At 48.6% G+C, this 22847-nt stretch overlaps 1 protein-coding gene across 7 annotated transcripts in view; it reads left to right on the plus strand.

Annotated features, from left to right (window-relative positions):
- The window catches only part of KIAA1671 (KIAA1671 ortholog), a 202133-nt gene that overhangs the window by 70978 nt on the left and 108308 nt on the right, over window positions 1-22847 (plus strand). For all 7 annotated transcript variants that reach the window (XM_072802991.1, XM_072802995.1, XM_072802996.1 and 4 more), the window contains one exon: window positions 5404-5538. In XM_072802991.1, coding sequence (XP_072659092.1) covers window positions 5404-5538 — 135 coding nt within the window. The remainder of the gene's footprint in view (window positions 1-5403; window positions 5539-22847) is intronic.

Here is a 22847-nt window from a genome sequence, read left to right on the forward strand (position 1 = left end):
GCGCCTTGCTCAGGGGCCTGCTGGCAGCGGGAGAGTCAGGGCGGCATGGAAGGGGCCCCCAGCCTGGCCTTGGATGCTGGCCCGGGGTGTGCTCGCCCCAGGAGTGCTCGTTGTCAGGGGATCTGTTTTCTCACCGAGGGATTGGGAAGCCTTGGACTGGCTCCTTGTTTCCCTTCTCTCCTGTCCAACCAGCTTTGGTTCTAGATCTTGAAAAAATAAATAAAAGCCATACAGAAGTACAAAATGTTGGTTGTTAAAAATTCAGGGCTCACAAGAGTGGATTAAAAAAGTGTACCCCCAAACCTCTCTCCATTCCTATCCCACAGATGCAGCCACTATTAGTTTTTGATATCTTTGGGGCTTTCCTATACCACAGAGTAGCTTGTCCATCACGTACATCTTTGTTGTTGTTGGTTTTTTAAAGATTTTATTTATTTGTCCATGAGAGACACAGAGAAAGGCAGAAACATAGGCAGAGGGAGAAGCAGGATCCCTGCAGGGAGCCCGATGTGGGACTCCATCCCAGGACCCCAGGATCATGACTGGAGCCGAAGGCAGACACTCAACCCCTGAGCCATCCAGGTGCCCCATATACGTCTTTATTTGTAATTATATTTTCCTAACTGCAAGAATAGTGAACACTGTGTGAAAGTGAACGTGTTATGGAAGCATAGCGTTTAGAATGCGAGGCTCCCCTAAATGATGAGTCTGGGTGTACAGCCTCCCAGCCCATCAGGGGTTCTCAACCACAGGTAGTTTTGCCCTCTAGGGTACCTTTGGTGAAGTGTGAGACATTTTTCTGTTGTCACCACTAGGGAAGAGTTTTCTCCCCGCATCTAGTGGGTGGAGGCAGGGATGCTTGCTACCAGAAGTGAGAATCATCCAGTCCCTAATGTGTATAGCTCTGTAGGCAAAGAAACCCAACCAGATACAGACACAGGCCAATAACATGCTGTCTAATGGAAACATGGTAATATTCTACAAAAAAATCTTACAACTTGCTTAAAAAAAATAACAATAAGAGACCCCTGGTTGGCTCAGCAGTTGAATATCTGCCTTTGGCTCAGGTCATGATCTTGGGGTCCTGGGATTGAATCTTCCATCAGGCTCCCCGTGGGGAGCCTGCTTCTCTTTGTGTGTCTCTCATGAATAAATAAATAAATTCTTTAAAAAAATTAACAATATAAAGAACAGTGTGTAGATAATCACCTTGTCATTTTTAGTGGTCGCAAAGTATTTTATTAAGTGACTGAGCCCAAACCTTTTTTACCCGGTTTAAACCTTTTTAAACCTTTTTTTTTTTTTTTTTAAGATTTTATTTATTTATTCATGAGAGACACAGAGAGAGAGGCAGAGACACAGGCAGAGGGAGAAGCAGGCTCCATACAGGGAGCCTGATGTGGGACTCGATCCCGGGACTCCAGGATCACGCCCTGGGCCAAAGGCAGGCACTAAATCACTGAGCCACCCAGGGATCCCCCATATCCAGCCACTTGTTGATGGACATTTGGGTTGGTTAGGGTTTTTGTATTGGAAACAGCTTTAGCAAGCATCTTGGTGCATGTTTGCTCCTATGGGTGAGGCTTTCTTGATGCACAGCCAGCGTTTCTCATGCACCCCACATGGGGTGCGATCATACTTAAAGTGATCCCCCTGCCCTCCCTCCCTCCTCCTCTTTCTTTTTCTTTTTCACTTAAGAAACATTTTTCGAAACTTTGTCCCAGTCCCGACTGCAGTATTCTATTTAATCAAATGATTTATTTGAATTTCAAAAGAGAGAAGATTCTCAAGAGGATCCAATAATACTTAAAGGCATGGGAGGCAGCCTGTACCTCCCTCTACCTCCCTTGCCATCATCGGCATTCCTCCCATCCTGTGACCACTTAGCTTCTTTTCTGGCCCAAATGCATAGAGTTTCTTTCTGAAAATACAAGCAAATAGGAACACACATTCTTATTCTTGCCTCTCTTTTCCATCAAAGAGAGCATCCTCTGCAGGGGGTTGAAACTTTGGTTGCATGTGGGAGTAATCCAGGCAACCCAAAAAGAGAGCCTTGCAGGGTCTCACCCCGACCAGTTGGTTGGAATCCCTGGGGTGGGGCCCACCTTTGTTAGATTTGGCACTTGCCTTTTTTTCCTATATGTTGTGAGTCTGAGAGCTTTCAGATTCCTCATCCGTTTTGACTGCTGTATGGTTAGAGAGGGGTGAATATTCCTGATCTTGTGCTAATGACAGACCACATTCAGATGTCATTTTGCACTCGGGCAGGGTTTGCCTGTGTACTTAGAATGGCGAGAGTCTAAAGGGAGCGTGGTTGTAATTTTGCAGGGGTCACACCAGAGTGCCCTGCGCCGGGGGCCGCACCTGGTTAAATCCTCGCCGGCAGTGACAGGGACCCGTCTCCCCTCGGCCTGAGCAGCCAGGTGCATTACCAGACTTCTGGATGTGATGCTCCAGACGAGTGCCCCTCATCTTGTCACCTGAGTGACAAGTGAGGCTTTTTGTTTTTCCTTCCCACCCCCTGCTTGCTTATGTTTTGCCCACTGTTCTTTTGGAACATGGTCCTTGGTCCTTTTCTCATAGAGTTGTTGGAGTTCTTTACTAGGAAGGTGAACCATTTGTACACTTACGATTCAATTTCTCCTCGGGAGCCGCGCTGGACTGTCTATTGGGCAGACCTAGGATCGGGCCCTAGCTTTGTGACTTATTAGCTGTGTGATCTTGAGCATTTTGCCAGACCTCTGTGAGCCTCAATTTCTTCATCTGGAATGTGAGTCCTGTCTACTTCATGGCTTGTTGGAGATTTATCGTGAAGTAATGTGTGGTCAAGCCCCTGGCCCAGGGCCTGATGTGAAAGAGGTTTGAGGGAACCTCCAGACCTCTGTTCATTTACTACATTTAATAAATGGGCTAACCCAGTGCCAGGCCCTGTTCTAGGCCCCAGGGCTGCTGGGAGGTACCAGCCCACTGTATCAGGCTGTGCCATGCAATAAGGCAACCACATGTGGTTCTTTCAATGTAAATTAGTTAAAGTTAAATAAGATTAAAAGTTCTGGGTGACTTAGTGGTTGAGCATCTGCCTTTGGCTCAGGGTATAATCCCAGGGTCCTGGGATTGAGTCCCGTGTCAGGTTCCCCACAGGAAGCCTGCTTCTCCCTCTGCCTATGTCTCTGCCTCTCTCTGTGTGTCTGTTATGAATAATTAAATAATATCTTTTAAAAAAAAGTTCAGTACCTCAGTCCTGGTAGCCACATTCAAGTGCTCAAAAGTCAGGGGTGGCTCATGGCAACTGTATTGTATAGTCCAGATAGAGAACATCTCCATAATCACAGGATGTTCCAGCAGATGGCTTCAGTCTAGGGGGACAAACCTTAAGTGAGCGAGAGTACTAAGTTCCGGGGAGATAAAAGAAGAGGTGATAGGGAGCTGACTCTAAGAGGATGGTCAGGGGAAGGTCACCTGGGGAGGGGACCTGAAAAATACCACTTGAGTGTTGGCTGTGGTGGGAATGAGCCAGTCCTATGGATGCTGGAAGGGTGCCAGTTGGCATGGTTCGGAAGAGGGGGCACAGAGTATAAGGGAGCCACTGATTTCCAAGGCAATTGCACCATTGTACATTCTATTCCACCAGCAGTGCATGAGGGCTGATTTCCGTACATCCTTGCCAATGCTCATCTGTCCTTTTGATTCTAGCCATCCTACTGTGTATGAAGGTCTCTCATTGTGGTTTTGACTTGTGTTTTCCATGGCACATCTTTTCATGTGCCTGTTTGACCATGTGTGTTCCTTCTTTGTTCAGATCCTTTGCCTATTCTTAACTGGGTTATTGTTCTTTTTTATTATTGAGTTGTAATTACTCTTTGTATATTCTGGACACAAGTGCCTTAGCAGACATAGAATTTGCAGAAATTTCCTCCCATTCTGTGAGTTGTGTTTTTTGCTTTCTCAGTGGTATCCTTTGAAGCAAAGAAGTTTTTCATTTTGATGAACTCCAATTTATTTTTCTCTGGTCACTTGTGCTTTTGATGCCATATCAGAGAAACTGCTTCCTAATCCAGGGTCATGAACATTTACACCTATATTTTCTTCTGAGAGTTTTCTAGCCTTCGCTCTGGCCTTAAGGCCTTTGATCTATTTTGAGTTGATTTTGGTTTATGCTGTGAGGTTTGCAGCATGTTTCGAAGGCAGAGTCTCAGCTTTGTTGATGAGATTGGGAGAAGCCAAAGGACAGAGGCCAACCTGAGGGTCTTGGCTGGCACAGCTGGGTGATGGGCAGGGTGGGGGAACAGTTTTTGGGGGAAGGAATGGAGAGGCCTGTGATGAGTGTGAGCAGTACAGGGAGATGTGGAGTGAGCAGTGGGGCCCTGCGAGTCAGGGGTCCTGACACAGACAAAATTGGGAGTTGCCTGTGCGCAGATGGGATTTATGTAAAGCCAGGTGATGTTATGAGAGATCCCTGAGGGAGTGATGGAACAGGAAAGGAGAAGGCTCTGGGGCTGGCCCTGGATGAGTAGAAGTCCCTCTGTGATGCATGGAGGCTAAGAAAGAACAGCCAGGGAGGACTTGATGTCTCATAAGGTATCAAAAAAAAAAAAAAAAAAAAAAAAGTCTGTGAGGCAAGGGATCCAGAATCCAGCCTTTCTCTTTACTCATGCTGTGTGTTCTTAAGGAGATGCCCTCCCCTTCCCTCTCTGGGCCTTTTTTTTTTTTTCCCATTTGTGCAGGAAAAGTGTGAAACACGTGAACCACAAATTCTGGAGTCCCATATTTACTGGCCTGTGAATCTATCCCCTATATATAACTGGCTGGAAGAAAACCCTGCCTGATTCAGACTAGGTTTATCTAGTACTGCCCGTTCATACATCATTTCTCCCTGTATCTGTGCTTCTGTGTATGTGTGTTTGGGGGAAGTCACCAAAAGTTACTAGTGGCAGTAATGAGGCTGGCTGACATTTATGGAGGACTCCCTACTTACCTACCGGGCATGGGGGAGATGAGCCTGAAGCCAGGTGCCCAGGACCTGTGCGCATCGCTCTCTGGTGACAGCATGATGTCACACACTTTCCATACACTGCTCCTCACTGGGTTCTCCCCAAAGCCTAGAAGCTGACTGCTGTTATTAGGAGTCTTTTCCCACATGGTCCAGATGCAGAGAGGCTAAGGCACTAACCTAAGGCCACACAGTTATTTAGTGTCTGAGGCTGGGCTGAACCCAGACCCCACTTACCACCTCCCGTCATTAAGGTAGACTGTCGTGGGGTGGGGTTTCTGGCGCTTTAGTTTTCTTTTTGCGCTTTTAGGTACATTTTAGTCCATTTTAGGAATGGACTCTCTCGCTGTGACATGTTCTTCCTGTAAATGGAAAGCCCCAGTAAAGTCCTTTGCTTGTGTTCTGTGCCTCAGGTGCTGGCTCAGGACCTGGAGAAGGAGGATGCCCTGCAGGACAAGGAGCAGCCACTCTGGCAGGTGTCCCCTGTAGCCTCGGGCACCCGGAGAAGCCACAGTTTCTGCAAGGACAAGAGGAGCGGGCCCTTTGTGGTGAGTGGTGCTGGCATGGCCCGACTGGAACTTGTGCAGGGGTGCTGGGCATCAGACCTCACTGGGAATGTGGTCCTATGGACCGTCGAGGCTGGCTCAGGAGCCTGAGGGGGCCGAAGTGGGACAGGTGCCTGTCCAGGGAGCTGGTGTTGCTGGACTGGCTGGCTAGCGGTTTTCGATGTAGAGGGTGTTTGGTGGCTCTGCCAGGAAGCCTTCTCTCCTCTCGGGTTTCCAGCCCAATGCAGAGTGGTAACCCTAGCTGCCTGGTGTAGAACAAATAAGAGAACATGCCGTGGGCTCTGAAAGTTCTGGGTTCGAATCCCAATACCGCTCTTCGCAGTCTCTTTTAGCAACTTACTTCTTTGTGCTTTGGTTTCTTTGCCTAGAAAACAGGATCTTGATTTCTGTTTCTTTTGCGCCGATGAGTTAATTTAACTAAGCGTGTCCTGGAGCCAGATCACCAGGGCTCAGATCCTAGCTTTGTGTGCAGACAGGAGTTTGGCCTCAGTCTCTTCATCTGTGAAATGGGGATAATGAAAGCATGTACATCACAGGGCTGCTGTGGGGCTCAGAGAAGATAATGCAGCAAGTGTTCAGCATGGTCCTAGGTACACAGCAAATGCTTCAATGAGTGTTATTGTTACCATTACTATTATTATTATCCTTTTTTTAAAAAAATATTTCATTTATTTATTCTTGAGAGAGAGAGAGAGAGAGAGAGAGGCAGAGACACAGGCAGAGGGAGAAGCAGGCTCCATGCAGGGAGCCCGATGTGGGACTCGATCCCAGGACTCCAAGATCAGACCCTGGGCTGAAGGCAGATGCTAACCACTGAGCCACCTGGGCTGCCCTATCCTTGTTTTTGAATCTCTCTTTGGCTCCCACTGAGCTGTGCTTTTTTGGGGCAGCACTTGCCCTCTCTGAGTCCATTTCCTCACTTATGAAAGGAAGTGGGTCAGTGACGCAGCAGGATGCTGGGGCATCTCCCCAGACATTGCCACCTCCCATTTCCTGGGATTTTCTTTTCCATTTTTCTTTCTTTCTTTCTTTCTTTCTTTCTTTCTTTCTTTCTTTCTTTCTATCTATCTATCTATCTATTTATCTATCTATCTTTGTTGACTGATGTTCCATGATATTTGGAAATCGGCTGAGTTCTACACTTGCTCAGGAAGTCCCGTTAGGGCCCCAGACCCCATGTGCAGCATCTACAATAGGGGTTTCTTTAATGAGGCAACCCCAGTTCTACTCATGAGGTCATCTGGATCACAAGGTCCATGCATGTCAAGGGTATTTGTGCCTGGTCTCTTTTGGAGACATGGGATCCTCTAGTATTTAAATCCTAGGTTTTATCCCTTCTGGCCTTTTGGTCATGGGCAAGAAACTTCACTTTCCTGAAACTCAGTTTGCTTCTCTGCAACACGGGGTGAAGAAGATACCCTGGCAGGGTTCTTGATGGGGGAACATCTATACCAGGGCTTGCAGGGCTGACAGCAAGGCTGGGGGCCGCAGAGCCAGAGCAGGAATACAGACCTCATAACCTTTTGCTGAGCAGCCCCGGAAAGCCTCCTCGGGTGCTCAGATCCCAGCTGCAGATGTACACACATTTGAAACCTGCCTGTTTTTTTGTTAAACATTCCCTTCCACCAATTTCTTCCTTACTCTTTTCTCATTGCCTCTCCGGTGGCACCGACTCAATTTATCTGATTGTACTTGACCTTTTGTGTGTGTATGTGAAGACAGAGGTTGTAGAGAGAAAAGCATTGAAGGCCTGTCTTTTTATAGTCTCTGCTTGCTGGCATCCCCCTGGTGGCCCACTGTCTGTCATTGAGGAGCCTTTGTCCCTGGATCCCCAGGTGGCTCACCTTGGCTCTCTCCTTGTGGCTGCCCGAGGTCCCTGCCCCATTGCTGTCTGCTTGAGTTCCTCTTCTCTGATACAGGTGGGAAGGGTGAGGGGGCCCTCAGACCTCATTTCCCTGCTTTGAAGACTCACACCTGCAATTCCAGGGAGTGGCCACCAGGAGGTGGTGGTGTCCAGCTCACATTCCGATGGCTCCAAATGCCTCTGGCTCCAAATGCCTCATTCCGGGGACCTCAGCCTTGGGCTCTGGAGGCTGAGCAGTGGCTTCCAATTCCGGCTCTGCCACTGTGTGACTGTGGGCAACTGATCTGATGGACCTCAGTGAACCTCTATTTTTTCTCCTGCAAAATGAGGCTGGTCCTGTCTGGCCTCAAGAGCACTTCTGTGAGCAGGAAATGACCTTGCTCAGCACTCAGAAGAGGAAAGCATCAGTGGATGTGGGGCTGCCGTGAGAGCATATCCTCTTGTCTCCCCCTTCCTCCTCTTCAAGGCCTAGAGAGAAGGCCTGACTCAGTCACAGGGACCCTTCAGGTAAGGACTGGGGTCCTGAGCTCTTGGCCCTGCTGGTCGCCCCTCCTCCTCAGTAAGCTGGTCAGGCCTGCACAGTGTGCTTCCTGACGTGCTTGAGGGGTTCTCCCATAAAACATCATCTGCTGTTCCTGTCACTCTTGATAATGACTTTTGTGCTGCTGGCTTAGGTGCAGACTCAGCTCCGTCTTTTGAGGCTGTGTCTCAGGACTTGTCCATCCCTGCTCCACTCCTTGTGTTAGGGAGTATGAATCCTATGTTGTAGAGGAGGAAGCTGAGGCTCAGAGAGGTTAAGCCACTTGCCCAAGGCCACACAGTTTGCACAGCAGGGAAGCTGGAATGGAAACACGGCCTCATCTGCTTCCAGCCTTGGACCTGGGCCCTTTCTGCCACGGGACTGTGTCTTTGGCTGGCTGCCAGCCCGGCTGGCCCCTCTCCAGCTCTACGGCGCTCAGCACGTCAGCTCACAGTGAAGCAAGACAACCTCGGGCCTGGGGGTGAGAATGTGTTATTTGTTTGGCCTCCAAAGTTAGCCGCCCGCTTTCTGCCACCGCCGCCCTCTGAGGGGTGCCTGGGCCTTGCCAGGACTGATGCCCTGCTGATTTGCATAGTCCTGCCCACACCTGGCTGGCCCATAGTCTGGTCAGACCCTGAGCAGGGGTCAGGCCAGTGTGGCCCTGGCACTGGATAGAGGCAGTGAGCAAGTGAGTTGACCACTCGGGGTCTCTCTTTTCTCCTCTGTAAAATCCTAGGAATCATAGTAATAATAATGCCCAATAGCTTACGATGCTTACTGCATGGTGTGGAAACTAGTCTTATCTCCATTTTACAGACGGATAAACTGAGGCTCAGAAGCCATGAAGGACCTCTCCCAGGTTGAAGCTGGGACAGGACGATGTTTATAGAGTACCTAGCACAATGCCAGGTGAAGGGTCACAGCCTGATAAATGTTACCTGCTGTTACTGTATTGGCGTTGATTATTTGCTGTTGATTTCTTTTTCTTCTGTGTTCTCTTCAGAGCTGCTCGGTAGAACAGGGAAGTGCCTCTGATCTTTTTTTCTTTTTTTTTTAAAGATTTCATTTATTTATTCATGAGAGACACAGAGAGAGAGAGGCAGAGACACAGGCAGAGGGAGAAGCAGGCTCCATGCAGGGAGCCCGACGTGGGACTCGATCGTGGGTCTCCAGGATCAGGCCCTGGGCTGAAGGCAGATGCTCAAACTCTGAGCCACCTGGGCTGCCCGCGCTTCCGATCTTAGAAGTTTTTCTAGGGCCGAGCAAGGGGAGTTGTCTTGGTCCAAGGAGAGTTCAGTAGCAATCGGGACAGGGCTGGGACTGCAGACCACCTTTCTGACTCCCTGGCCAGTGCTCCCTGCTTTCCCCTCCCCACCACCTCTCCCCCATGTTAGTAGACTTTGGGTCCTTGTGGCAACTCTGAGCCCTGTGCTGGGCCTTGCCCCTCACCTATCTGTGGATGGGCACACCCTCCTCTCCCCATAAAGTGAGCCTTTGGTCTGCACTCACACAGGGATCATAAAGCACAGTGACTCAGTTCTGGACTGTGGCCTTAGGTCGCAGGTTGCCACAGAGGCCCCTCCCATGACCACAGGTACAGATTCACCAGCTGTTGGGGGTTCCCTGTAACTGGGCAGGTGGCGGGCCTCTGCTAACCTTGAGAATGTTCTCCCAAATCTCCAAACCCTTGGCCAGCATTTGCTGGCTCATTTAGGGCTGGGGTCAATCTCTTATGGGCCCACTGTGTGCCAGCGGAGCGGGGGGGTGGTCCTGGAGATCCTCCCAGCCCCCCTGGGGTTACAGTCCACAGGTCCCTGAAGATGGTCTCAGAGGGCCTAGTTAGGTGGAGGCAGAGGAGAGGAAGGGTACTCAGGAAGGAGGAAGAGCATATGAAAAGGTATGGGGGTGGGGTGATGGTAAGAGGCATGTTTGGGGAATCACTGAATAGACCAGTTTGGCTGAGGTGGAGTGTTGGGGAGGTCCTCCGTCTTTCTTTGGGCAAATATTTATCTGCATGTCCTTGGTGCTGTGCTGGCATTGGGCTACGTTATAAATAAGATAGATAAATGAGGGGGTAGATAAAGAATTGCAGTGGGTTCTAAGAGCTCCTATTCATTTGAGCGCTTACTGTGTGCCAGGCACTGTGTCATGTGCTTTACCAGCAATCTTTCATTTAATTTGTTAAAGGTTCAAAGCCTCTCACAGAGGAGGGACAGTTGTTTAAAGTTTGAAGTCTTGAAGGATGAACAGGTGTTTGTCAGATGGGTGTGGTCTGGGAAGAGCTGGTTTTGCCCCTGTGGAGGGAATAGCTTGGGCAAAGGTTCAAGGGCGTGAAACTGTTCAATGCAATGAATGTAATCCAAAGCCCTGGAGTCTTATGAACGTTGATGCGTCATTGCTGGGCACCCCCGGTGTGTGTGTTTTAATGCACAGTTCAGGTGTTTCCTAAACTTCTTGCTGAGGAAACTGTGATATTTGTTTTTGAAGGGTGGCACCACCTCCTGGCAGCTCTGCCATCATGCCGCCATCTTAGTACAGGGATCTGCATGAGCAGTACTGAAGGTTTGAAAAGCACTTGAACCCGATTTACTTGCTTATGATTGGAGAATAGAGGGAAAAACCATTTGGGATCCTGATGCCAAGACTTGTGAATGCAGTAAACTTGAAATAAGAGGGGATTTGTGCAGTGGCCCCCAGTGGATACACTGTTGGTCTTGGTTAGATAACTGTCTTGGCATTTCATTTGGTTGACTAGACATTCAAGCGGGAAGGGAAAAAAGCAAAATGAAAGAGCATATATAAACTGCTAGAAATAACTCATCAAAGATCGTGCTTTAAGAACAAGCTGTGAATAAAGGTTTTATGGTTTTTTATTTGTCCAGGATATGGACTCTTCCCCCTATAATGTGTTGCTTGACATTCCCATGTTTGATGTTGGGCCTGTGTTACTGTCATTTGAATTGAATATCTCAGGAACGTGGCTCACTGGCTTAATTAAAAGGGCTAATTGATCACACACAGCAAAATGTTCAGAGGTGGGCAGCTGTTGGCTTAGCTCAGCATCTCTGAGAGTCTCTTGGGCTTTCCCTCATGCTTTGTGCCTCATGGTCCCAAGATGGCTGCCACTTTTCCAAGAATTAAATCCACTGTCTGGCAAGAAGAAGTGGGAAGCCAGAAGGGCCATGCTCACAGTCTACAAGAAAGTAAGAGCTTTCCCCAGAGTGCCCTCCAGAAGACTTTCACTTACATGCCATGGGTAGGAACTAGGTCACATGGTCACTGTTAGCAGCAAGAGAGTCTGGAATAGTCAATGCTCAAGACTTCTGGCCTCCATCATGGAAGGTGGCCAGGTTGGATATGGCCATTGATCTTTCAACAAACAGCGTTGTTTAGTCTGAAAAAAAAAGAGGTGGGGGGGATTCTCAGGTCCTTGTCCAGGAAGCCTTGGCCTCCAAACCAGGATTCAAGATAAGAGAGAAAATCTGCCCAGTGTCTCCATGCCATGATGTGGGATGTATGCTGGGCATTGGGCCTCTGGGATGGGAAGGCACAATTCTGTCCTCCAAGGTCTCCATTCTGCTGGGGAGTAGGGCTCAGGGAAGGGAAGAAAGGCTGAGGCAGAAGAGACAGGATGGGTGGTAACTGGTTCAGAGGCTGGAGTCACCCTTCCCGCCTGGGCCAGTCAGGATGATATGCCAGCTTTAGAAGTGTGAGTGTGGGGCCTGAGTGGTGAGAAACTCCCTGATGCCCTGTGCTTTTAGGAGGCTCAGGAATCCTGACTTGTGGCTAATTCCATTTGTTAATTATTTCTTGTCTGTCACTGCTAGGTTGAAAGGGCTTGAGAAGGCTGAGTAAGTTATGTCTCAGCTGATTAGAGTTCCAGAAAACCAACCAGACCAGAAGGTTTTAGATTCCTAGGTCTCAAATGCAAGTGCTCAATTATGCCTGAGATTTTGTATTGGAGGTATTTTGCATTCATATATTTACCTAGCTATCACTCACCCAACTGTCTGCTTTCCATCCATCCATCCATCCATCCATCCATTATCCATCCATCCATCCATCCATCCATCCATCCATCCATCTATCCATCCACCCATTCATCCATCCATCCATCCATCTACCTACTCATCTATACACCTACTCATCTATACACCTACCCATCCATCCATCCTCTATCCAGTTGTTTATATATACAAAGCTCTAAGGATATAAAGATGAATAAGTTAATTTCTGTCATCAAATTGCTCCCTTTCATAGACTATAAACAAGTAATTAAATAACCCAGGATGATAAATACTAGTCATTCATTTATTCACCCATTCATTCATTCAGCAGATATTTATTAAGCACCTACTATGTGTCATGCACCATTCTTAGTTCTTCAAGTAGAGCAGTGAACAAGATGTAAGCGGTTCCTGTCCTCCTGGAGCTCATACTTTAGTGTGAGTAGATAGACATTAAGCAAAGAACCAGACTCAAAAGAGAAAGCCTTTTAGATGGTACCAAGTGCTATGAAGAAAATAAATAGGGTGTTGGGATTCAAAAGTGGCTGGGGGAGAGGGTGATTGGAGGCTATTTCATTATTAATAGGGATTAGGAAGGGCTTCTCAGAGGAGGTGAAATTTGAGCTGAGACTTGAAGAGGGAACACAGCCATGTGGAAGAATCAGAGAGAAAGTATCAGGCAGAGGGAAGAGCAAGTGCAAAGGTCCTGGGGCTTGTTGTGTTTAGTAATACTACTACTAATGATGATGATGGCATTGGTGCTGGAGTGGACAGTAAGGAGTGCTGGAGTTGGCAGGGGTCAGGTCATACTGCCTTGATGATGACCACTGTAAAGATGTTGGTTTTGAGTAAGCTCAGGCTCCTTTGGTAAGAACAGAGGAGGGAAGTTTCATACCATCTGGAGGAATTCAGAAGAATGTCAGAGCCAGACTCAATGGAAGAAAGAATTAGCCAAGAAGGCAGTCAGGTTAGGGAATAGCATGTGCATAGGAGAGGCATAGGAGAACATGGGGCTTTCCAGGAGCTACAAGGAAGGGTTACCTGGAGAGCGGTGAAGATGAGGCAGGAGAAGGCCGGCCAGGCCAGGGATGAGAAGGCCCATCGGGATCAGAATAAGGTGCTTGGTGATAGGCGGGCCAGAGGCCAAGTGGAGCAGAAAGAGAGCAGTTACTAACGCAGGGCCGAAGATGAGGCTTCGAGCGGCCCCTAGTGGACATTTTGGGGGGGTTGGAGAGGATGTGCTCGAAGCTAGGAGACCAGGTAGGAACCTGTTGCAGCCATCTGAGCAAGACCATTTAAAAAAAAAAAAAAACCCAAACTTTTTTATGCTTAAATATATTTAACAAAATTTATCATTTTAGCCATTTTTTACATATGTTATTCATTTCATTAGATACATTCACGGTGTTGCGCAGCCATAACCACTATCCGTTTCCAGAACTTTCTCATCACCTCCAACAGAAACTCTGTCCCCAGTGAACCCTAACCCCCCATCCCGCCTCCTCCCCCTGGCGCCCTCTGTTCTACTTCATATCTCTGTGAGTTTGCCTATTCTGGATACTCCAGATAAAGGGAGCCATACACTATTTGCCCTTTTGTGTCTGGCTTATTTCACTTCGTGCAATGTCTTCAGGGTTCATCCCTGTTGTAGCAGCTGTCTGAATTTTCTTACGTTTCAAAGTAGAATAATATTCCATTGTATCTATAGTCCACATTTTGTTTAGCCATCTCTGTTGATGGGCCATTGGGTTGTTTCCACCTCTCGGCTGTTGTGAGTAATGCTGCTGTGAACATGGGTGTGCAAGTATCTGTTTGAGTCCCAGCTTTGAGTCCCTTTGGGTGCATCTGCCCAGGAGGGCAATTGCTGTATTGTAAGGCAGTTCTGTCTTTAACTCTCTGAAGAAGTGCTAAACTGTTTTCCACAGAACTGCACTAGTCCTTGTACGTCCTCACCAGTAATGCACGAGTATGCTAATTTCTCCCCACCCTCACTAACACTTGCTGCTTTGCATCTTGTGGTTTTTGTTTTTGATAACAGCCATCCTAACGATATGGAGTGGTATCTCACTGTGATTTTGATTTACATTTCCATAATGGCTAGTGATAGTGAGCATCTTTTCATGTACTTGTATCTTCTTTTTTTTTTTTTTTTTTGTACTTTTTTTTTGTACTTGTATCTTCTATGGAGAAATGTTTGTTTGGATCCTTTGGCTATTTTGGAATTGGGTTGTTCTTTTTGGTTGCTGTTGAGTTGGCTGTAGGAGTTCCTTATATATTCTGGATACTAATCCCTTATCGGCTGTATGGTTTACAAATATTTTCTCCCATCTGCGGGTTGTTTTTTCACTTTCTTGATAATGTTCTTTGATGCACGAGCATTTTTTAGTTTTGATGAAGACTAATTTATGCTTTTCTTTTGTTGCCTGGAAAATAATTTGTAAAATTGACATGTGATATGCATATAAAAAAGAGCACATATCTTAAGCCAGATGGCCTGGGTTTGAATCTCAACTCTGTTACTTAGCAGCTATGTGACCTTGAGAGGTTAACATCTCTGCCTCAGTATCCCCATCTGTAAAATAGGGGTAATAAAGGAACATACTTATTAGAAATGCAGTGAAGTTAGGGGCACCTGGGTGGCTCAGTTGGTTGGGTGTCTGACTCTTGATTTTGGCTCGGATCATGATCTCAGGGTTGTGAGATTGAGCCCTGCATTGGGCTCTGTGCTCAGCATGGAGCTTGCCTAGGATTCTCTCTCTCTGTCCCTCCCTCTGCTCATATACTCTGCCTCTCTTAAAAAAAAAAAAAGAAAACATAAAAAGAAAAAGAAATGCAGTGAGGTTAGATGAATTAATGTGTGTAGGGTACTATGAACAGTAGTAGGTGTCACTTTTTAAGTTATTACTTTGCTGTTATTACTATGACTGCATAGTATATATCGAGTATCTGCTTGAGAGTCATCGTGCTAAGATTATTCACTGGATAGCATTATTCCACTGTCCCATTTAATCCTCACAAACCTCAAGAGATGGATATTCATTGTTTCCATATTGTAGATAAGGCTTGAGGCCTTCTGTGGCTTGCTGATTGTCATTTCCTGGTGCTTTTTGCCGAAGCAACCTCTCTATATCCTGAGGTACTAGGAACATGCCCATTTTAGAGATGCTGAGCCTGAGGCACAGAGAGGGGATGTGACTGAGCCAAGCATACAGTGAGGAAACTACAACATCTGGATTGATCCCTGGCCTGTGGATTTATCCCTTGGAGCTGAGGAGACGGGTGGGTCTTTGGGGGGGCAGGCTCCCTATATGGAAAGTGGAGCTGGATTTTGTTTCAGTTGTGCCACTGGTGTTCCCGGGGACCAAGACGTCGGCGGGCCCCCAGCCAGGTGTCCACAGGAGGCTGATGAACGGTGGGACTCCTGTTCTCCTTGCAGAAACCTCCCTATTGGGGCCCGACGGGCAACCCGGTGCGCCCCCTGGTGGAACTGCGCAGGACTGCGGGCGCTGGGGCCGCCTCTCCGGGGGATCCTGGTCCAGGAGGGAGTTAAACCTTTTCTGTGTATTAACCCCTTGCATTTCTCTCCTGGGAGAGGAAACAGAGGCCCAGCGGGGTGACAAGGATCTTCGTAGTCCTTTTGTTTCTCCTCCCTGAGAAAGTATGTCGAAACAAACACCGTCACCTGTGAGAATGATGTTAATCCCTTCCCTGGGTGAGAACGATGCTAATCCGGAGCAGGCTAATCTGGACTTGACTCTCATTGTGTTTGAGAATATAAATAACAAACGCAAGCGTTTTCCCCTGCTAGTAGTCACGAGTGCTTGTTTCACCTGTCACAACCCACTGAGACTCACCAGAAGGCCACCCTGCTCTGGCGACATTGCTGGATCCACTTCTTCCAGGGTGCACACAGCTGCATTTGCATACATGGACTTGGACACACTCCCTCAAACAGGAATACACCCCGCTAGACCCAGATCCTAATCTGATCTCTTTCTGCTGCCAGTCCGTGGCTTTGGACAGCCAGCTCTCTGAGGCTCACTTTCCTCATCTGTGAAATGAATAAGAGAAGTCAGCTCTGTGCCCCACACAGGCTGCCATGAGCACGTAAGGCAGACGATGGAAAGCTGTCGGTTGCCAAGCAGGAGTTAGTAGTCGAGGACCTCGGCAGGCTTTCTAATTCATTCTAGAAATGTTTGCTGAGCACCTACTGTGCTCTAGAGAGAAGTCAGATTCACACCTTTTCTTGGAGGATAAAATCCCATCTGCACTCAGGATCCGATCCAGCATCCATATGACAGTTTACAGGACTGTGTGTGGCCTGACCTTCTCTCCTAGGACATGTCCTATGCTTACTCCACTCAAGACACTCTGACCTTCAGAATGTTCCCTTAACAGACATGACATGTGGTTCTGCCCCAGGGCCTTGGCACATGCTATTTGTTCTCCATATTCCCTCTTCACTTTCCTCTTCTCAGTTCATCTCTCAGCTCAAATGATACCTCTCAGCCTGGCCTTCCCTGGTGCCATGTGTATAGAAGGATCCCTGGCCCGCACTATTCTCTCCCAACGCATCCCTTGTCACATGTAGTATCTCCTCATTGCCCAGTGTCTGCCTCTCCCATCAGAATGGAGGCTCTGAGAGGCAGGGAACTCTGAGTGCAGTGCCTAGGGCATAGTAGGCACACAACATGTATGTGTGGAATGAATGAAGGAAGGAAGAAAGAAAGGAAGGAGGAAGTACCCATGTTTTAAAAAATATTTATTTATTTATTTAGAGAATATGTGCACGCAGGAGAGGCTGCGCAGGGGAGAGGCAGGGGGAGAGAGAGAGAGAGAGAGAGAGAGAGAGAGAGAATCTTAAACAGACTCCCCACCCAGCACAGAGCCCTACGTGGGGCTTGAGCTCACAACCCTGAGATCATGACCTGAGCCGAAACCAAGAGTCAGACACTTGAAGCAACTGAGCCACCCAGGGCCCCATTTTTTTTTAAGATTTCATTTATTTATTCATGAGAGACAAAGAGAGAGGGAGAGACATCAGCAGAGAGAGAAGCAGGCTCCTCACAGGGAGCCCAATGCGGGACTTGATCCCGGAACCCCGGGATCACACCCTGAGCCAAAGGCAGACATTGAACTCTGAGCCACCCACATACTCCAGCGGCCCCATGTTTTAAAGATTTTATTCTTTTAGAGCAGTTTAAGAGTCCTCATAGATATATCCTGTATACCCCCTGCCGTGGCACAGCCATAGCCTTCTGCATTCAGCATTCTGCACCTGAGTGGGACAGTTGGTATAGTGGATGAACCTCCAATGACACATCATCATCACCCCCAGTCCATGATTTACATTAGGGTGTCCGGTCTGTGGGTTTGGGCAAATGGGGGATAATAGGCTAGATATCCATTGTTATGGTGTCGTGCAAAGGAATTTCACCCCCTTGAAAATCCTCTGCTCTTCCTGTTCATCCCCCTCCCCGCAACCAACCACTGACTACACTGATCCATTTACAGTCTCTGTAGCTTTGCCTTTTCCAGAATGTGCTATAGTGGGAACTATACAGTGTGTGGCCTCTTCAGACGGGTTTCTTTTACTTAGCAGTATGCATTAGAGGTTCATCCATGTCTTAGGGGCTCCTGGGTGGCTCAGTGGTTGAGCGTCTGCCTTTGGCTCAGGGCATGATCCCAGGGTCCTGGGATGGGTCCCACATCAGGCTCCGCACAGGGAGCCTGCTTCTCCCTCTGCCTGTGTCTCTGCCTCTCTCTCTGTGTGTCTCATGAATAAATAAGTATAATTAAAAAAAAAAATAAAAAAAAAAAATAAAAAAAATCCACGTCTTTGCATGGCTCAATGGCTCATTTCTTTTTTAGCCTTGAATAATAATCCATTGTCTAGATGGACCACAGTTTATTTACTCACTCACCTGCAGAGGGACATCTTGGTTGCTCCCACGTTTTGACAATTGTGAATAAAGCTGGGATAAACATCCGTGGGCAGGTTTTTATATGGACCTAAGTTTTTAGCTCCTTTGGGTAAATACCAATGAGTGCAATTGCTAGATCATGGGGTAAGAGTGTGTTTCATCTTGTACCCTATCATTTTTTTCAGTGTACAATTCTGTGGCTTTAAGTATACTCCCAAAGTCATGCATCCATCAGCCAATTTGAAGATATTTTCATTACCCCCAAGAAATCAAGCTCCCCTTAGCAATCAATCATCAGTCCCCTCGATAATGCTTCCATTTATCCAACCCCCTTGATGTGCCAGGCACTGCGCTCAGTTCATTCTCATGGTGACTCCACAAGGTGAGACTTTTTTTTTTTTTTTTTTTTTTTAGATTTTATTTATTTATTTGAGAGAGAAAGAAAGAGAAGCAGACTCCCCACCAAGTAGGGAGCTAAGGAGCTAGAGGTTGAGACTCGATCCTGGAACTGAAGGATCATGACCCGAGCCAAAGGCAGATGCTTAACAACTGAGCCACCCAGGCACCCCAATAGGTGCTCCCATCTTCCAGATGACAAAGCTGAGACCCGGAGAGGTGAAGTCACTTGCCTGCATCACTCAGTTAGGAGGTAGTGGAGCTGGGACTTGAACCCACATGGAGCCCGTCCTTGGCAGATCTCACCTGAATTGGATATTTCCCAAGCTCTAGTCATTCTCCTATCACCTTGAGTACCATGAATCGACCGGACTAATATTTAGCTAATATTTTACTTGAACTTGACTCATTCTTTTTAATATAAACCTTTATTGAAATATGATTCACACATCATGTCGTTTGCTCTTCGAAAATATACTGTTCAGTGGGTTTTGGTATGTTCACGGATTTGTGTGACCAGCATGACAGTCATCCTTAGAACCCTGTCCTTACTCCCAAAAGGTAGCTGAACCCTTTATTTTTTTTAGACATTTTATTTATTTATTCATAGAGACACACACAAAGAGAGAGAGAGGCAGAGACACAGGCAGAGGGAGAAGCAGGCTCCATGCAGGGAGCCCGATGTGGGACTCGATCCTGGGTCTCCGGGATCACGCCCTGACTGAAGGCAGCGCTAAACCGCTGAGCCACCCAGGCTGCCCAAAGCTGAACCCTTTAGCTGCGGCCCCCCATCCTCTGTCTCCCCTCCCCCAGCTGTATGCAAACACCATTCTGTTTTCCGTCTATGAATTCACCTGTCCTAGGAACCTCAGCTAAAGGGATTCACATGGTATCTGTCCCTTTTTTTTCTTAAATATTTTATTTATTTATTCATGAGAGACACAGGCAGAGACATAGGTGAGGGAGAAGCAGGCTCCATGCAGGGAGCCCGATGTGGGACTCGATCCCAGGACCCCGGGATCATGACCTGAGTGAAAGGCAGATGCTCAACCACTGAGCCACTCAGGCGGCCCGGCATTTGTCCTGTTGCGTCTGGCTTCTTTCACGCAGTGTCCAAGGTCCATCCATGCTGTAGTGTGATGGGTCTGAACTCCATTCTTGTTTCTGGCTGAATCGTATGCCACTGTCTGGATAGACCACATTTCCGTTATCCATTTGTTGGTTGGTTTCCACTTTTTGGCTCCTGTGAACACTCCTGCCACTTTATCAACCCATTGTCGGGTTTGATTTCAGCGTCTCCCTGCACTTACTGTGTATTTGTTTTCCAACAAGGAGCAGCATTGCAGGGTTCTTGATTCCTTGAGGGAGCTCCACATTGTGCAAAACCGATGCTTAGTCCATGTTTGCTGAAGGAGTGAGTGAGGGCAAGAGTCAAGAGCCCCCTATGGGAGGCAGATAGGCACCCAACCAGCTGACCCCAGGAAGGAGTGGGTGATCAGTGCCCCCAGGTTTGGTTGTGGGTGGGGGGGGGGCAGAAAGGCTCAAGGTACAACCCAAGCTGGGTGTTGATAAGCGAGTAGGAGTCTGCCGGGTAGGGAGAGGCAGGAGGGGCAACCAGACAGAGCGCCCATGCTGAGCTGGGCTGGACAGCCTGTGGTACAGCGGTGACTTGTCCCTGCCACATCGTTCCCGGGATGGGGGTGGGGGGCACCCCTGTGCTCTCAGGACGGCCCCTCATCACTGGGCACTCCGGGGCTCGGAGGGAAAAATGGAGAATTCAGTGGCAGGGGCCGAGTTCCCAGGACCAAGCCCCACTCCACCTGCCCCGGAGATCTGGCGATTCCTGAATGCCTGGCTCAGATTCGTGCACCAGGGTCATCCCAGGGCTTCTGAAACCAGATTTATAGGCACGTTGCCTCTGGATTCTGCCTCAGGAGCTGCAGCCAGAAGGCAGGCTGGACAGAGATGGGGAATTAGTGACAAACCCAGAAGAAGGGACACGTGCTGTTTCATACTCCAGCCTGTCCCTGCCTGTCCAATGTTTCAAGCAAAGCCAGTGGTCTTGATTTTTTTTAAAGATTTTATTTATTTACTCATGAGACATACAGAGAGAGAGAGAGAGGCAGAGACACAAGCAGAGGGAGAAGCGAGCTCCATGCGGGGAGCCTGATGTGGGACTCGATCCCAGGACCCCAGGATCATGCCCTGGGTTGAGCAGATGCTCAACTGCTAAGCCACCCAGGCGTCCCAGTGGTCTTGATTTTGATGTGAAATATCACCAATTTTATATGTTGAAGCAAAAAATTAAAAAAAAAAAAATTCAGTGCTGGTGAGGGCAAGTGGGTGGGTCAGGCCACACCCAGCCGCCTTCCCTTAACACACCAGGCATCAGCAGCTTGTTTCACACCCATCACCTGGCTGAATCATTGCCCTAACTCATGGGGAAGGTGAGGCTGGAGGAAGGGAAGCAGCTTGGCCCAGGCACATACAGTGGGCAGGTGCAGGTGGGACTCAGTGCAGGCCTGTCCAACTCTGGGGGCATCCAAAATGACCTGAGTGTCCTCTAGAGGGCTTTCTAGCTGCAGTTGCACTGTTTTGTCCCTCCTCCTCGCGTCCCTGTCCCTGTTCCTTGTTCCTGGCTATCCTCCTGACATTTAAAAAAGGCACCATTTAGAAAAAGGAAAAAAAAAGAAAGAAAAGAAAGGCACCATTTTCCTTGTGCAGTGCTCAAAAATGACCACTAGAGGACGAAATGGAGCTGAGCTAGTTCCAACCTTTCCTTTTATTTTTAGTTTTTAACCCCTTCTGCACTAGAACCTTCACTCTGAAAACACCACGCCTTCCGCAACCACTTAGGTTTTCTTTTAACACATGCCACTGATTTTGGTACACGTGTCACTCTGTTCCGTGCTCTCTTAAGTCGCTTGTCGGTTTTTATTTCACCAGCCTTGCATCAAGGCTCCTGGGCTGCAGTGGGGACAGTCTCCTGCAGCTCGCACAGCCCCTGGCTGCCCCATTTACCTTTACCCATGACGTTTCCCTTCTGAAGAAATTAGTTTTGGGGGAAAAAAAGGAATTCTGTTTTTATTTTATTTCCCAAAGGAGTGTAGCATATGTGTGTATCTGAGGGATGTGGAGGTAGCCCATCGTGAGAGCCCTGTGAAGATAGAGATGGCATTTCTGATTTATGCAGAAGCATCTCTAGAGATGCGGAATCTTCTGCTTGAACATGGGGTCTCTTGAGAAGGGGAACATTCGGTCAAATTCCAAGACTTGGTTCCATGCCACTTCCTCTAAGAAGCCCCCCAGGGTTGCATCCTTTCCTGTGAACTCCAGGCCCTCTAGCCTCTGGTGCTGCTGTAGTGCTTCTCTCCCCATAGATCATAAGCTCCCTGGAGGCAAGGACCATGCCTCACATGGCCTTACTCAATGTCCCCACTGCTCCACGGTTCATCCTCAAGACGTTCCATGCCTGAGCACTGGCCCTCTGCTGGGGGCTTTTGTGACACTACCTCACCCCACCCTCATAACAGCCCTGTGAGGGGAGACATTATCATCAGCCTCGTCTTATGCCTGAAGAAACTGAGGCACAGGGAGGAGAAGCAGGCCGTCCAGGGTGATGCCGTGGGCAAGATCGGAGTCGGGGTCTGAACCCAGGCTTGTCTGAGTGCAGAGCTCTGCTCTAGACAGCTCCGCACCCCTTCTCCTTGCAGGTGCTCAAGCAGAGCTGCAGGATTCAGTGGGGAGGGAGCTCTCCAGCTGGGGTCTGGGGGCTGCTGGGGCACACCTGCCCACGCCTCCCCTCCTCTTTTTTCTCCTTCTTCTCCAAAAGCGTGTTGGAATGTATTCTGCATGTCCTGAAAGGCACTCATTTGAACTCTACAGTTTAATAATTTTTAGTGGATTTATGAAAGTGTACAGCCAGCTCCAGGGCATTTTCATCTCCCCCGAGAAAGCCCCTACCGGTTAGCAGTCAGTCTCCATGCCCCCTGCCCTCCCCAGCCCCTGGCAACCAGGACCCACTCTGGGTCCCTGTAGCGTTGCCTTTTTTGGACATGTCCTGGGTCCTGGGAGTGGACTCACACGGCGCTGTGCTGTGCTGAGCAGGGGGCTTGGGTGCAGCCAGGCTGCAGCAGGCATCGCTGCGCTTCCGTCCTTTGTGTTGGGCTGGCTCCTTCTGGTCCACGGCCTCTTCCCTGCCTCCCCCACCCTCACTGCCCCTCCGCAGGTGGACGGAGCCCTCTGGGGCCTGCCAGGCAACAGCCAGTCAGGCTGGGCACTCGCAAAGGGGTGAAGAATGTCCTATTTTCCACCTCCCTCCCCCCACCGCCTCCCAGTTGTGCATGTTCAGTGATTTCCAACATCCTGCAGATGGTGACGCCCTGTGGGTTGGCTCTGCCCTGGCCGGATGGGCTCAGAGGTGCCTTTTGGGGAAGAGGGCAGATAACCCCCCCAAGTTGGCGGGGTGACCCCCAGCTTGGGCTCCTGCTTGTTCCCTGCTAGCCAGGGTGCTGAAGGCAGAGTGCCACTATCCAATCACAGCCTGAGAGCCCCCCACCCCCGGCTCTGAGCAGGTTCCA

This window comes from Canis lupus, chromosome 27 (assembly GCF_048164855.1).
Source record: "Canis lupus baileyi chromosome 27, mCanLup2.hap1, whole genome shotgun sequence".
Lineage (NCBI taxonomy): Eukaryota > Metazoa > Chordata > Mammalia > Carnivora > Canidae > Canis > Canis lupus.